Source organism: Phoenix dactylifera, chromosome 17 (genome assembly GCF_051530095.1).
Source record: "Phoenix dactylifera cultivar Ajwa chromosome 17, Ajwa_hap1_PhDact_Kaust_v1.1, whole genome shotgun sequence".
NCBI classification, from domain to species: domain Eukaryota; kingdom Viridiplantae; phylum Streptophyta; class Magnoliopsida; order Arecales; family Arecaceae; genus Phoenix; species Phoenix dactylifera.
Genome location: NC_143206.1, coordinates 11822197 through 11838052, shown reverse-complemented (window position 1 = coordinate 11838052; position 15856 = coordinate 11822197). Strand labels below are relative to the sequence as shown.

General features: G+C 36.8%; 1 protein-coding gene and 2 non-coding genes across 3 annotated transcripts; 1 reads left to right on the top strand and 2 right to left on the bottom strand.

Annotated features, from left to right (window-relative positions):
• Window positions 1-644: 644 nt before the first annotated feature.
• Window positions 645-716, top strand: TRNAP-AGG (transfer RNA proline (anticodon AGG)). Its single transcript has one exon. It is a non-coding gene; the product is annotated as a tRNA-Pro (tRNA).
• A 1457-nt stretch (window positions 717-2173) lies between these two features.
• Window positions 2174-2245, bottom strand: TRNAP-UGG (transfer RNA proline (anticodon UGG)). Its single transcript has one exon. It is a non-coding gene; the product is annotated as a tRNA-Pro (tRNA).
• A 1331-nt stretch (window positions 2246-3576) lies between these two features.
• On the bottom strand, window positions 3577-13364 carry LOC103711714 (RING/U-box superfamily protein). Its single transcript, XM_008797967.5, has 8 exons — window positions 13222-13364; window positions 9132-9563; window positions 8650-8770; window positions 8192-8501; window positions 7906-7978; window positions 5310-5400; window positions 5146-5225; window positions 3577-3898 (listed from the first exon to the last, which is right to left on the bottom strand). Exons 1-8 carry the CDS (start codon window positions 13291-13293, stop codon window positions 3755-3757), a joined length of 1323 nt encoding a protein of 440 aa, XP_008796189.2. The 5' UTR covers window positions 13294-13364; the 3' UTR covers window positions 3577-3754.
• Window positions 13365-15856: the final 2492 nt, after the last annotated feature.

Below are 15856 nucleotides of genomic sequence, written 5' to 3'. Positions count from 1 at the left end.
TTCTTTTCTTTTCTTTTTTTTTTTTAATTTTTTTTTTTTCATCATAAGAACCACAGAGAATTACATTCACATTCATGAGTCCCGACAGAGAACGGTTGAGTCAATAGCAGTTTATATGACACCCTTGGACCTCAAATTGCCATATCTTTGGATGAGACCAACCTTGGATTCGGATCAAATATCAGCTTGGTGGCAAGTGTTTCTGTAATAAGGAACACTGTAATACAAACTTCTTTGAACCCTCTGTCCACAAGACCAGTCACTTGAGTCAACTATGATAACATTATAGAAACACCTTCTTCTAACAAAATGAAATACATATTTGCTTTCTAGATATTAAATTTACTTGATTGTATGATCCTCATACATCAATTGCTGGAGCAGTCGGAAATAGGTTCTATTAAGTTTAGTTCAATTGAAAGTTCTTGATTCATCAGCTGTGCCATCGATCGGGCCTGTGATTTCGAATCGACAGTTTCATTGGGCAATTCGTGAGTTGAGTAAAGTAATAGTAATAAGAACGGTGTCGTGTAACTTCATTCAAAAATTAAATTATATTTAAGTAATTTTGGAATAAAATAAAAGAATTGGATTTGAAAAGAATTTCAAGTGTATTACTATGAACTTTTTTTAACCTCAAATCCGGGCATTTGGTCTAGTGGTATGATTCTCGCTTAGGGTGCGAGAGGTCCCGAGTTCAATTCTCGGAATGCCCCATTATTGTTTTATTTTTTTTTTAAAATTTTTATATCCATTCCTATCCGTTTATTTTTCAGACTGTTAATTGGTTCGATGCAGTTTCTGCTCAGACCTTCAGGTGCTTAGATATAGCTTTAGGTAAACTGTTTTATTTTATTAAGGTTGCTACAGAGCTATGTATTGACGGGTCATAACTCATCCATCAATAATGCAAAAACTACTAAGTTTAACCACTCAGAAGAGTTTCTTTGGAAGAGTTTTGAGTCCACCTCTTTTCCCTTTCGCCTTCTTCTTTTTCATGACCTTTATGGGTGCATCCATGCGCATATAGCATGAGGCACTGTTGTATCAAAAAAAAAAAAAAAGTATTATGCTTGGGACATTGTACCTATAATTTTTTTTGATCCCTCATACTTCATTCTCTCCTCTAGCTTCTCTCTTTTTTTTTTCTTCTTATTAGCTACCAAATGCCACCTGCACTGCTGTTGGGGATTATCCCAGTGGCCATGGCCCTTTTTTTTTTTTTTTTTTTTTTCTTTTTTTTTTTTGGTAAAAGCGGCTACTCATATCATATAGTACGAACGTGAGTACAGCCCTCCAAATCACGGAAGAGTAAAAAGTACAACTGTGAAGGGACGTCTACATCAGACGTCCACAAAAAATCACCTGAGTGCCGAGCGACAAAGGAGGCGACCCAGTCTGCTGCCCGGTTCGCCTCCCTAAACACGTGTGCTGCCTGAAAGTCAGCCATCATCTGAGCCATCCTACGGGACTCTCGAATGAGGGGATGGCCATCCCCAAACCGATCCACACCCCGAATCAAATCAATCACCACCGATGAGTCACCCTCGAGGTACACCCGCTCGGCCCCGGCTATCTGCCTCGCAAAGGATATACCCTCCCAGGCTGCTTGTAGCTCTGCACCAACCACTGTAAAACCAGGCGTACGCCGTCCTCCTGCTGCTATCAACCTACCACAATGATCCCTGATCACGAATCCGACCCCTCCACACAAACCATCTACCGATCTACTCCCATCAAAGTTCACCTTGAGATAGCCATGGCCCTCTTAAGTAGCAACTAGAGGTTCTGGTTCAATTCATAGGTGGTGTCTCCCCAGAAATCTGAAGCTGGGTGATGAGGTTTGTCCCAAAAGATAGATAGCTGATTGAAGGTCATGGAAGATGTGAAAATTGATTTTAACAACAACAAATAGTGGAGTGAAAAAAATATCCAACTAAACCAACAAAAGATGCTCATTCAGGCAAACTTATGCTTGTGCCACCGAAAATTCTTGATGAGAAAGAACGTCAAATATTATTCAAAAACATAACAAATCCAAAATTTTTCAAAGTAGGACTCTTTTTATTAAAGTAAGATTTTGACCGGAAAATAACACAAAAATTAAGAAGAGAGGCAGGGATGCAAAGGGGGAAAAAGGAAAAATAAAAACAAAAAAAAGAGGAGGGCAAAAGGGGCATTCCGAGAATCGAACTCGGGACCTCTCGCACCCAAAGCGAGAATCATACCACTAGACCAAATGCCCTTCGTGGTACAAAGAAGGCGAAACACGCCCTTTAAATAGGCAATAATGTGAAGGAAAATAAGAAAAATATACTGCTGAATCGGAAAGAAAACGCTATGGAAGAAACTGAGTTGTAATATTTGATTGAGTTGGTTGACACATTTTAGTTGTCAAATGCATTTTTAGTTTCTAATATCAAATGCATCAATCTCATATTAACCTCTTTAAAATTTGTTGAGCCATTGGAAATAATTGGAAGTCCTAAAACGAAGGAGAACAAAGTACCAGTTCACCTTATTATTATTTCATGCAAACCAGACTGGAACTTGCATCCCTTTTCTTAGAAAAGGTAAAGCTTTTAGTGCTGCAACTAACATTTATATTGCAATGGGAAAATTCAAGCCTCTGAAAGCCAGCAGGTTTATACATTTAGCTACATCAAAGTTGACAAGCAGGGGCAGATGTTTTCAGTTCAGAGCTTTCATTGAATGGTATTGTTGTTCAGAAATTGGAGTTTGAAAGGTATGGTAGTATTCTAAGAGTTTTCTTTACATATATTATCTTATCAAGTTGACTGCATTTCTCATCTTTCCCATTCTATCATCCGCAGACATCATCTTCTTTCTGGATCATGTTAAGTGGCCCTTCTTAACACTATGGTTAACAAGCAAAATCATACTTTTCTTCCTGCAAAAAAGTGCATATAGCTTTTGTTCAGCCCCTTGGATTTCTCCATAGCTCCAATTGCCGATATATACAATCTTCAGAAAGGTTACCACAAATCAATTACACGTGCGCGCGCGCACAGATACATGCGCACACACAAACAGGCACGCGTGCACACCGACAGACACGCGCACACACAAACGCACGCACGCGCATTTCCTCAACTCCCTCAACTCCCTAAAATATATATAAATATAGTCTCATCAACCCTAGTCCCATGGAATATCAAAGGGAAGCTGCAATTCGCAATCTCAAGCTGGCCCTAGCTGTTGGTTGACTTCATTTTACAGAAGTAGAATTTGATTTGGGGGTGCACACCAAATGCATCCCCATGAGTCTTACCCTTGTGATGCACTGCTGTGTTTTTTTGGCAGGTAGAACAATGTATGCTTAAATGTTGTGAAAATGTTCAGCAATCTAACAGTGCTGTAAATTGCCAATGCATCAGTCCAATGCAATGAGAGTAACCCCCAATCTAGAGATGCCAGTAGTTGCTACAAGCACAGGTTGGCATACAAAATTCTTCCTTTTTGCATAATTTCGGCTAAATAATCCAAGGAAAGAATTGCCAGATTGTGATCGCATACAGATCAAGAACTAATAAATTGTTTGGAGCAACTGAAGTGTAGAAGAAATATTTGTGCACTAATATAAAGTCTATGCTTCAAACGTCCATTAACGTCTAGTTAAAGGAACAAAATTTGATATTTGAAGTACTTGTCTGGTCTAGAACAAAAACACTATCAATGAAATATGTGTCCATGATGAAAGATAGCAAACTTATATGTTACAAAGCTCCCTCCATTACACTGGGTTAGCATTCATCCGGGCTTGCATAGCACGAGTCCTCCAAGCAAAAAGTTGAAGACAAAATGAATTCATTCCGATCGCAATTCCAAACCCCGAAAACGATGCAAACAGGATAGCGAAAACTGCTTTTAATTTGAACTGCACCGAAGGAGATAAGAACTGTTAAGATAAATAACTTGAGGCTGGATGTTGCAGGATAAGACAATAAGCCAACAAAGGACCCATATCTGGTTATCTTTCAGGCAACTTAAAAAACTTCAGTCTTAATCAGATGGCCGTGATGAGAGTTTGATCTCAGAATGCAAAATCAGATTTCCAGTTGTCATTATTAAGTTAAAGAACTATTTCTATATACATATTCAGTAAATTTGGCCAGACACACATAGTATATTTATTTTGAAAAGATAAATCATAGTATTAACTAAAAGATATATATCCATGCAAAACTCCTGATTAGCTTATCAGCACAGATGAATACCACTCTAGGGAATTGTTGCACCATATATTTGTGAAGTTTCCAAAGGCATTTTCATTTCCCTAAATTATTCAACAAGAAAATATTGCATGCGCAATTATTAAGATTTCTTATCCATGCATGATTTAAAAAAGAAAAAGAAAAACAAAAATACAATCCAAGCAATTCTATTCTAAGAATAAATACAAAAGATTATTCAATAAAATACCATATTGTACGTAGAATAACAACCACTTTAATCTATTTTTGACTCAGAACTCGATCTATTTTTGGCCTATTATATATCTGGCGCATATCTACCCATTCAGTGTTGGCTTCACAACTATGTTTTGCCCTTCATTTCTTTTAAGTCTGCATCTTTACAAATTATTTTGACTCAGAATTCAATCTTTTTCCTTTATGGGTATATGATGGATGTGTTTTTCATATATGGCCCTATTCATTCATCTCAATTAATATATCTATGATTCATGTCATGAATAAACAAACAACAAAGAATGCACTACATTTGTAGTTTGCTAAAACGCCATCACTGGAAGTTTGTAAAACATGATTTGAGTACATCCAAGCATGACTATAAATTTAGAATTTATAGTTGACCTGAGTTGATTTAAGGACATTAGTAATATCACCGGGGCTACAGAGAAGTGCAAGCAATTGTTGGACAAGAAAGATCAATAGGAGTTACAATATGTATGTACAGTAACATCTAAAATTGATCACACGTTAAGTGGAAAAAATATTGAGAGCCACTGTTGAAGCATCAACATCTTTCTGAGTTAATATAGTTTATAGCCAGAGTATAACTAATCCTTTCTACTATAAAACAGAGAACAACAGTGAGAAACAACTGAATGGAACAATCAAAATTTTGAACTTCAAGTAAATGGGATGTTATCAAACTACTCACCACAGCAAAAAAGAGATGGAGAAATATGACCACAAGTGAGAACTGAAATGCTGAATATGCCCAAACATACTCTCTGCGTGCTGCAAAAATAAAAATAAAAATAAATTGTGGTCTAAGAATTCAAGGTAACTAATTATTGCAATTGCTCTGATAAACTTGATTACCTAAGACAACTGAAAGCACTGATCCCAACAGGCCCAAGGTTAATGAAAATGGTGCAGCAATCATAATTGCATGAGATCTCATCTCATTAACCTATGATAGAGGAAAAACCAATTATCAACATGATGTCAAGAAAGAAAGGATGAAGAAGAAGTATACATGACAATACATATAACTAAATCTAAAAGTCTGGATGTATCATGCTATAAGAGAATGAATGGTAAACAGTAGATTCAGAAATCCAGATTTAAACATTTGACAAAGACAGCATTTTGCAGTCTCTGTTTAGGAATTCAATTAATCTCACTTCAGTTGCATGCCCTTTAGATGGCAAATACTGCTTTGAGTGAGTGAGACAGAGAGAGAGATGCCCTTTATCCAACATTAACCTTTGGATAGTGCATGTGCCATGCACCACAATTCTGCAAGAATATTTACCTCGCTGCCACCATGGCATGACTTCTGATGCACATGAATAGATAGAAAATCAACCTGGCTACTAGCTCTCACATACACACTTTTATATACAGAGAGTTGAATAAGAATTTTATTAGGATGATTAAAAGCATAAGCCTATTAACACAAAACCAAAGATGGAGCACCTAAATTGAAAATCCACACCATTAAATATGATTTACAAGACCTAAAACATATAGGCACCAAAAATCAAATGATTTGGAGATTTCCAACTTATGCATCAAATGGTCATGAAATTGGCAATGGAAATGCAACAGCTCAACATGCTGATATGATTTGTGGTTTTGAAGAATCCACTTTTAAAGATTTTTTTTAAAAATGATTTAAGATCTTTAAAAGATGATTAATGGACCAGACATCGATTTTTGTGACCTAAGATACATTTTAGCACGTTGACTTTACCAGTAACATCCATTTTGTCTATTACCAAAAAAAAAAAAAAATCCAATTTTGTTGTTATTTGATACATAGGTAAGAAGCTCCAAAAGCATATAATTTATTTTGATATTTTAAATATTAGGGGTTATAATTAACAATGCTGATCCTCAATCTTTTAGAATTTTAAATATGAGAGATCATAATAAATCAGTTATTTTTTTAATTAAAAGCCAACATGTTTATATTTTAGACTCTTCTCACTTATTTATTTTATTTGACAGCAGTTTATCATTAATACATAAATTCGAACATAATTGACCTTTTCCAAACAACTTTAGCAATTATTAAATTTTCAACCTTTCTGAAAGCCAAATTCATCAAGTATCTCATGCTGAAATTCTTTGGAGAAACTGACTTTGGCTAAAATTTAATTCTGACACTTACATGAACTAGAAGGTTGGGCCACTATTATGCTTAACTTATATAACCATCTTTGATGGTACTTGATATTTTTATAAGTTGCGGAGTTGAGGCAATGCTTTTAGCAGATGTACTAAAGCTTAAATTGAATTTCTCCAATAATAAATTTCCTCATCATTATGTTTCACAAAAATGCATCTTTTTTTTTTTTTGCATAAAAATCTTTCTCCAAGTTTTCTGCATTTGCAATAGCAGCATATGTAAATCACAGTGATACGAACAACAGGTATTTGTTTCTTCCATAATAAAATTTCAGTTGATAGATCATTCAGCCAACCCTTGTATTACCTGGTGGTATCAAGTGCTACCGCCTCGGCATCCATGGAAGACAATAAATTATTGTTTCCTAGACTGACTACCAATAGATCTCACTTCTACCAAAGATAAATCATATCTGTTCAGTTGCCTTCGTTCTGCATCAATTAGAGATCTAGATCACATAATTATCACCTAATATAGCTAGATAACCCAGCATATGGATGCTCAGCTCATCAGTGCTCACTTTCACTCAACTGCCCTAAAATTTTGTGCAATGGGATAAAAACTGGTATCTAATTAGCCTTCCAAGAGAATGTAAGAATGTAAATTTTCAAGTCCTGGAGTTAATCATATGCATCTTAAGCTCATATCCACTGAGAGGTTCTATTTTTTCCCCTAATACATTATTGTCAACCTCAAAAGGTTGCAAGGCTACTGTCAATTAGTTGTATGCACCCTCCATTTCAACATTTCCTCACATAATGTGGTTTTGCGGTTAGAATTGGAGAGTTCATATAGGAAAACTATGAAAAGAACCTTCTATTAAGAAAGAGCAGGATTCAAGAAGGTGATAGAAAGATCAAGAAGAGAGGTAAGAAAAAAGAGAACAGTTACAGAGTTCACCACATCAAACTCGGTAATTCATAAATATTGAAATCCCTAACTATCGGCACATGAGCTTTCTCTTTTCAGTTTAAATCACTCTAGTAAGTAACAATAGTAACCTTGACAACCTTTAATATAGACCTACGACTTAACTAAAGGAATCCCATCATGTTTGGCTAGTGCTCTTATTTCAGAAAAATATCAGTTATAAAATTATCTGATAAATGTGTTTTTTTTCGTGGTGCAGGTTTTGTTTTAAACTGGTCCAGTAATCATATAGGATAGGAGAACATAATTTAAAGGATCACTAAGTGACATATTTACATTTACAAGTTAACAGCTTCATGATTATTATCTCCTTCAGAGTTCTTTCCTCAAACATAGGCAGATATTGCATACCAGCAGCTGCTCAAGGAAGAAGAAATAACACATTGTGCTAATCAAGACCAGTACAATCACATCCTGCCAGCTTCTGGAAAAAAAAAGACAAATAGAAAAATTAATTCTTAAAATATAATGGAAAACTCAAGTCTGGGAAATGGACAAACCAAAATTTATTCGTTTAAAATGCAGTAGCATAGCTGCTTAATACCTAGTACCTGGGAGTGGCTTGATTTTGAGCTCATTTTACAGAAAGAACGAAATAATAAAGGGGACCCATGATAACAGTATAGAGCATTCTTACCTGCTTAACAATAAGCCTGATCTAGTATGTTGCTGACCACCGTCCCTTAGAGCAGGTCTCTGCACCCGTAACAATGTTATTGGTAAATTGAGTACCTCTTGACTACAGACCTCGCAAATCTTGTTTCCTCTTATACTAAACCACTTCACTGCACATTCTTCATGGGTAAGCCTTAAGGCACCTTTGCAGCTGCACTCCATCTTGAGCCAGCTCTCTCCTTCATGTAACCCGCTCAAACAGATCCTGCAAACAGCTTCCTCCTCAGGAATCTCTTCATCATTATCCTCCACATGTACAGGGCCAAGCTGACCTGATTTTTCAATAAAAGCAAAAAGTAAAACTACAAATGAGAATAAAAAAAATACATACTTCTCTTAACAATAAACGATGGATTTGAGATAAATTAGCATTTAGAGTCGTGCATCAACCATCACGTGCAGACAGGACTGTTAAATTACCATCTGGAGGTTCTGATGGTATAATCTCTTTGGGACTAGGGAAAGATGCAGATCTCACAATTACAATATTCCGCATAGGTACTGACAAGGACCTTGAAACCTTTGTTGGAATTGTCCATTTCTGCATAAATTCACTCAACGGTCAAATTGTTCATTTCATTTACACATGTACATATTGAAAGGAATCCATGATCGATATATTAACAAATATGCAGTAAAATTGGATAGGAGACCTAACATTATGAGAGAAGAAGGAAAATGATTGGTAGGGAGAGTAAGTTTACAGTCTCCTTGTGATGAATATACCTAGGAAACATTTAGAGATAGCATAACAACTTGCTGTTACATCTACGTAGGAGGATATCTACCAAGAAACTTCATCATTTGGAAAAGAAGTCATGCAACAGATAGTTATAACACTAAATCTGGAGTGAACCATCAGAAGCAAGCAACACAAGAATGTTTGAGACGAGAGAACTTACCTGGGGTGTCTGCTGTTCATTAGTTGTCTTTTCTTTAGGAGAGGCAGATGAAAGTGGCAAATTTGATGCTGGTGTGGCAGGAAGTGATGCACATCTTTTCCATGAGAATGCCGCAACAAAGTTTGAAAGGACAGCATTTTCAGGACCCACTCTGCTGTATGATTGTCCACCAAGTTCTGGATTTAGGAGGGAGCTTCGCTCACCATCTAGTATGACCGTCTTGTTTTTAAAACTTAAGCCACGAGAAAGGCCTCCACCTGATGAACAGCCTCTAGAAAAACTTTGTTGTGTCTTGATCATATGTTCATCATAACTATCACCGCCAATATTTATAGGTCTCGAGGGTATTTGAAGAGTGTGACTTGTCAGTTTCCAACTAGGGTCCAGATACGTAACTCCTTCATGTATCGGCACTAGGTTCTGGTGTTCAACCTGCAAGTGAAAATCCCAGGTTGCTTCCAAGTTCTTAATATTTTAATTTCAAGATCAAGTAGAAACAGCAACAGTATTGGAATATGTCATGATGGGAGCTGACGGTTGTGTACATTCTCCTTGTTTTCTGCTCTGTCTGAAAGACTTTGAAACTAACAGTTTCATTTCCAAGAAGTTGGGAATTGCATGAGAACTGACAAATTGTTCAAGTCAAAATCAGCAGTGCAGAGATAAATTCATCTTGATATTTAATAGTTGGAAAGGAGAAAATAGTTTTGTGGGCTTATCTTCTTGTTTTAGCTGGACTTTTAATATATATTTATCAAACCATGACTAATATTGCATTTGCCTCAAAAACTTTATGCATCACCGTTTGCTGAACCAAAGAAAGACATCAAAATGCATAGGTATTTCAGCCTATATAGGATGGAAATATTTTTGATTTCATTTAGAATACATGGTTTTCATAAAGTGAAATTAATTAAAACTTCATATTTTTTGTTAGTCAACATTGCCATTACCTAGTTATGGTCCCAGGTGTCCCAGCAATCTGGGGTCCTGAGAAGGGCAAATTGGGGACAAACATAACCTTTAGCATTTCCTTGACCCAAGGTGCCAGCCCCAGGACTTGAACCTGCACCACTATGCTTGTTGGCCCAAGCCTTTTATCCTTGCACCAAGAAATGACCCTTATTAGTCACACAACACCCACAACTAGAAACCTTCTTATAGCTATTTGTTTCTTTCTTTAAGAAGAAAGAGTCGTCAAGACAAGTTAACTTTGAAAATCCATTGACATTCTCAGCTTCTCTCTCAGATTTTCATAGCACCATGAATCATCAGGACAAGTTAACTTTGAAAATCCATGGACTGAAAAGTTTTGGCCAAGCCGATTAATTGTCTTAGTGTATACAATCAAGACAAGTTAACTTTGAAAATCCATTGACATTCTCAGCTTCTCTCTCAGATTTTCATAGCATACGTAACCAGCAGCTTGAATTCCGTGGATCCTACAAGTAATCAGAAAAACTGCTTAAATTCTCTAAATGTTATCAGCTGAAAGAGCCTTATCATCTAGCTGGTAGATATCACAAATCCCTTTATCATGGTAACATGTATAATGAATGATCCCCTCCATGAAAAAACATTATCAAATCCCAGGTACCAGAGTCATATGCCTGAGAGGGTTAACATCAATTTCTTATAGTCTCATGCATCAACCTCCTGCCCACAAACCTTGAACATAACTCAGTAGGTACTCAGGCATGTCACAAGCTCCTAGTGTCACTCTCTGGAAGGTATCTCTTGAGCATATCTAAAGTCCTGTGGTGACTCATGAAAAGCACCAAAATTATTGATCAGTAATATACTGGCAGATTGGATAATACAACCTTCAACTCCCACACCAAGATAAAAACCTGCACTTCTACATGTAATGTTCCTTTCAAATTAAAAACTACTGGGTCCAATTGACCGTTCAAGTTTCACACAGTATGTGAAATTCCACATGAAATGGGTAATTACTCAATCAGACACCCCAGCAAGAAACTCTTTACAGCATCATTATCTTTTCCAATGTGAATGTCTATTTGTCCAAATTAAATAGTGCCTCACGACCAATTCAATACAACAAAGTAGGAGCATCACATGCATTGGAGTTGTCCAAGCAGAACATAAGTGAGTGATATGCAATGTTAAGGTGGTTTAGAGTCACTCTTCTAGAAAATTGCTAATGACAAACTCATATACAGAGCACAAACTCAGGTCTTGTTACCATTCATCTACAAGCCTCACAAATATGTGTCTATCTATAGATCTCCTTATCATGAACCTTGATTGGTTTTGAAAAAACTGTACATGTTTCCATTGACTAAGCCAAGATCTTGACATCCTCCAAAAAAAAAAAAAAAATTTGCACCACAAGGTAGGGAATCTCCACACTTTGAAAAAGCATAACAAAGACTCATAAAACTCTATGATTTGCCTTTTTAAGGTCATAACTTATGAATGATCCCTGAATCTCTATTAAGATACTTGAAGTGTAAGCTTTCACAAGCTGCATTGAGACGAACAAACTATGTATTTCTTTTTAAGCATTCGTTCTGTGAAATTTTGGTGATTTCATTTAACATAATGCAACCTCTGAGACAAAACATTTCTATGGCCTTATAGCTGTTGTTCAGCATACTGATGAACCTGAAACCTTAAAAAGAATGACATGGACATCTTATTAGGACTCCAAGTGATGAGAGTGGGATTCAGCAACCCACATACAGGAAATAATTATGTTTTCTAGACACTGTCTTGACATCACAACTAAGGGTTTTCATAGTATCTCTGAAAAAGAAAGACTAGTATATAGTTTGAAAACAAGGATTTGTACTATGCATCCTCTTTTGCTGTACATTTAGCAGTGAGCATTTTGAAATCTTTTTCCCTGGACAGTTTCACAAAGAACTGTCAAACTTAAATCATTCTGAAGTCTGAACAATATTCTGCAAAAAAAATAGTTGAAGAAATTCGATACTCCGTATTTAATTTTTCATATATTCAGTTGAATTGCCCTGCCACCTTCTGTTTCATTTTCCTGAGTGAAAAATCTCTCTCTACTTAACATTTATCAAGATATGTATCTCATTTAGTATTTTTCTCCTTGTGATCTGTAATAGACCAAAACTGTAATGTTTTCTATTCACTTACACTGAATTTTATCTAAATTTTGGTAGATCAGTTCCTTAGTAGTCCCCTTGATTTGATCAGTCTTCTACAGAAACAACACATATATCCTCCATGTTAATTGGTGCAACCCAAGATACCCATCAATAAGAAGATGCAATGGGATGTGACTTTTTCTTGAAGATTCATAAAGCAAATCAGGGAATAGATTATTTCAACAACATAAACCAAAAAACCAACAATTGTGGGCAAAGAGAGAATTTTGAAACTAAAGCACATGTAATCTCTCAATGCTGATTAGACTGAAGTTATTAACTTAGACTCCTGCTGCGACTAGAACTCTGAGCCTTGGAGAATAACTTTCTTAAGCCATGCAAAAGACTTTTTACATTCTATTTCACTTTTGGAATCATGAACTTAGGCCTCAAATTTCACCAACTTATATTCGTTTAATTCCTTTTCCTTCTCTCTTATCTTTCGTTTTTCTCCCCATAAACCTCTTCTGTCCAAGTGGATACTCCTGCAGATGTAAACTTTCAGCTAACGATCAACAAAACCCCCCGAAATATTCTCAATTCAACGCCAATCACAGCCCGTATGCAAAATTCTACAAAAAGGAAAAAAAAAAAAAAAAAAAAGATGGCAGCAAGTAGATCCAGCTGCACACAAATCCCGCAAAAATCATTCCTTGCAGACCACAGATCAAATTTCTCCAACAAAAAGACAGAGCCCAAAATCATACCCAAGTTTTAATCTTTCCTCAGAATTTCAAATAGGCAGCTTAATTACAATCCAAATCAAGCAAAATAACTGCTTTAAACCCAAACAATCATCCCATCCAACACTAAAATATCAAATGCGGCGAGTTCCATGACCATTTCTCTAGCAAAAAACGGCGACATAGAAAGCGCCGCTGCCCAAAGCACGCAAGAATACAGAAAGAAAGAGGCAATTAGAGTGCGCACGAGAAAAAAGGTTCGACCTTTGGAGAGTGGACGGAGGCGGAGGAGGAGGAAGAGGGCTCGCCGACGCCGGGCTTTGCTTCGCCTTCCATCTTTCCTCGAGTGAAGTGAGAGAGACTGGAGAAGGCGAGCCGAATGCTCCAATTTATTTACGGAGTACTGTAATAAAAACAATATAATATTAGATTATATGTGTTAATTAATGGAACAGGTGATAAAAGAGAATTAATGACGAAGGAAACGAGTTAATGATCTAGTACCAAATTAGACCCAGAACTAGACCCCCGAGTTGGACTCTGGCTCCTTTGGATGTGACGTGTAGGGTACGTAGTCTCCCTTTCCGGTGGCAACACAATGACTTCGTGAGGTTACTCAACCTGCATCCTTTGCATTGGTAGAGCTTACATTCGCAAGGGCAAATTATAATTCATAACCACAAATTTTTGTACATAGTGATGGTAAAATGAAGCGAAACTCAAGCTCGATGTCAAACTTTCTCCAACACTACTAACTATAGAAGCAATTATGTGACATGGTCATACGTCGCGGGTTATAAAAATTTAGCAGTTTTATGAATCGCAACTTTTTAGTTGTTGAATGTCAATGGAAATGATGCTACAACCCGATCGAGATAGCTTGTGATATAATGTTTGTCTTTTTCATGCAATCCTTTATTAATTTAAAATGTAGCATATAATTAAAAAAAAGATTTACGTAAAAAAAAATTAATAATTTTAGCACTGATTTGAACACAACATAACTATAGCTATGCTTAAAATCTTATGTCACACACCCACTTCTATCCAAGATTCCAAGCCGGACCGTTTTTGTAACTCACAATGGACAAGTACATGCCTTCAAAGCTTGACAAGTTTTTTTTTTTTTTTAATACAAAAGCTTGACAAGTTGGTGAGTCGAGTAGTCCTCCTTTTCCCGGCCAAAAGGAAACGGTGGTGCCGAGGGGGACCTTTCGATGCAAGAATACGGGGCCCACAAAGTGTTTTAATGAGACAGCTGACGCTGGGGTCCACAAGTTTTCTTGATTACCGGGACGCTCCTTCCACAAGATAAGAGTCCTTTTAAACGGGTCACTTTCCTGTGTCCACTTTCCGTGCGAGCTTTGATCAAAGAATCCGCTATTAATTGACTAGGCCCACCAGAAACTCGACACGTAACACAAACGTAGTGTGCATTCCCGCGAACGGAGACGCACGTTTTTCGATGTTCGCGGTGCGACGCTCGCACGAGCTCGCTATTTCTAAATCCTGTTTGGTGACCGACAGCGATCTGCGTGAGTATTCATGCTGACGGCCACGGCGAGTGACGTCGGCGTGAGGCCTCCGTTGTGGAGATCCTTAGGAGCATTTTTTGCTAACCGATCTCGCGGGTAGAGTTGAAAACGAAGCCGCGGGCTGTGAGAAGAAACAAAGAAATTATGCGCTGAGACACGGGCCCACAACGATACGCGCACGGACATGTGCATAAAGCTTTCATGGCTGAAGCTTCGAGGGAAGTTCTTTGGGTGTGATGGCTCCTTAACTTTTTTTGACACCGGAGGAGACATCGACCGTAGATTTCTAGTCAAAGGAATTATTAGTTCGATGAGATGAATCAAAATTATTTATCTATTATTGATGAGTACTAATCTTATCATTATTGTACCTTTTTTTTGGTGAAATTATTATTGTACTAGTTCATAGAAGTCTCCTCCTTTTAGTTGTTTGCTGAATCTCTCATGATTAATTGTTGATTATTTGGAAAAGGGAGAGACTTCAGCTAGGAGTGAAGTATGTTCACATGAAGTCTGAAGCTGGGAAATGAAGGTTGATTACCTTAAGAAAAGCCTGAAAATGGGTCACATTGTCACAATTAGCTGATTTCAATTTGAGTAGTCTTATACTTTCTCATTTGATCCAGGGGCTAGCTCGGCTGCTAATAGGAAAAAAAGTAGAAATGGTTTCTAGGTGGAGCCGACCATCACAAAAATTTGAAAGTTGGTCATAATGCTGGGTTGCACGTTCAAGAAAAGAGTCTTTGGCTGGAAGAAAATGAAACCTTGCACCTGAAGTAACACATTCATAGATCAAGATGATAATCAATTTATCTAATGGTGTAAAATTGATCCTTCTTACATCCTTCATCCCTCTAATGCAACATAATTACTTTTTTTTGCTCTTTCAAAATAAATGTAGACGTGCGCGATGCATGACACTAGCAATAAAATTCTTGTAAAACATTTTGATATTATTTCGTCCCATGATAAAGTTACATACGCATGGAGATCACACCAATTTTTGCTTTGAAATTTGGATAACAATGAGCTAGCATGGTAATGTGGTTAATTTTTGTTTTTTTTTTGTTTTTGCCTTGTTGAGCAAGACCTTGAGCTTATTGGTTCCACATTCTAACTTCTGATTGGCCCTTCAGAGTTTTGCCGATTCATTAGCTGTTTGGCATCATGGTTTATATAGCTAATTGGCTAGTTTGTAAATCAAACCAATCTTATAATATTCTGAGATAGTCCATGCTGTAAACTTCCATCTCTCACAATGAGGTTGAAATGGAGTTAGGGAAGACAACACTGCTATCTGATAGCTTTTAAATCTAAAGCTGCTTCTCCTTGTTTTTATTTTGTCTACAAATAAGTAAAAATTC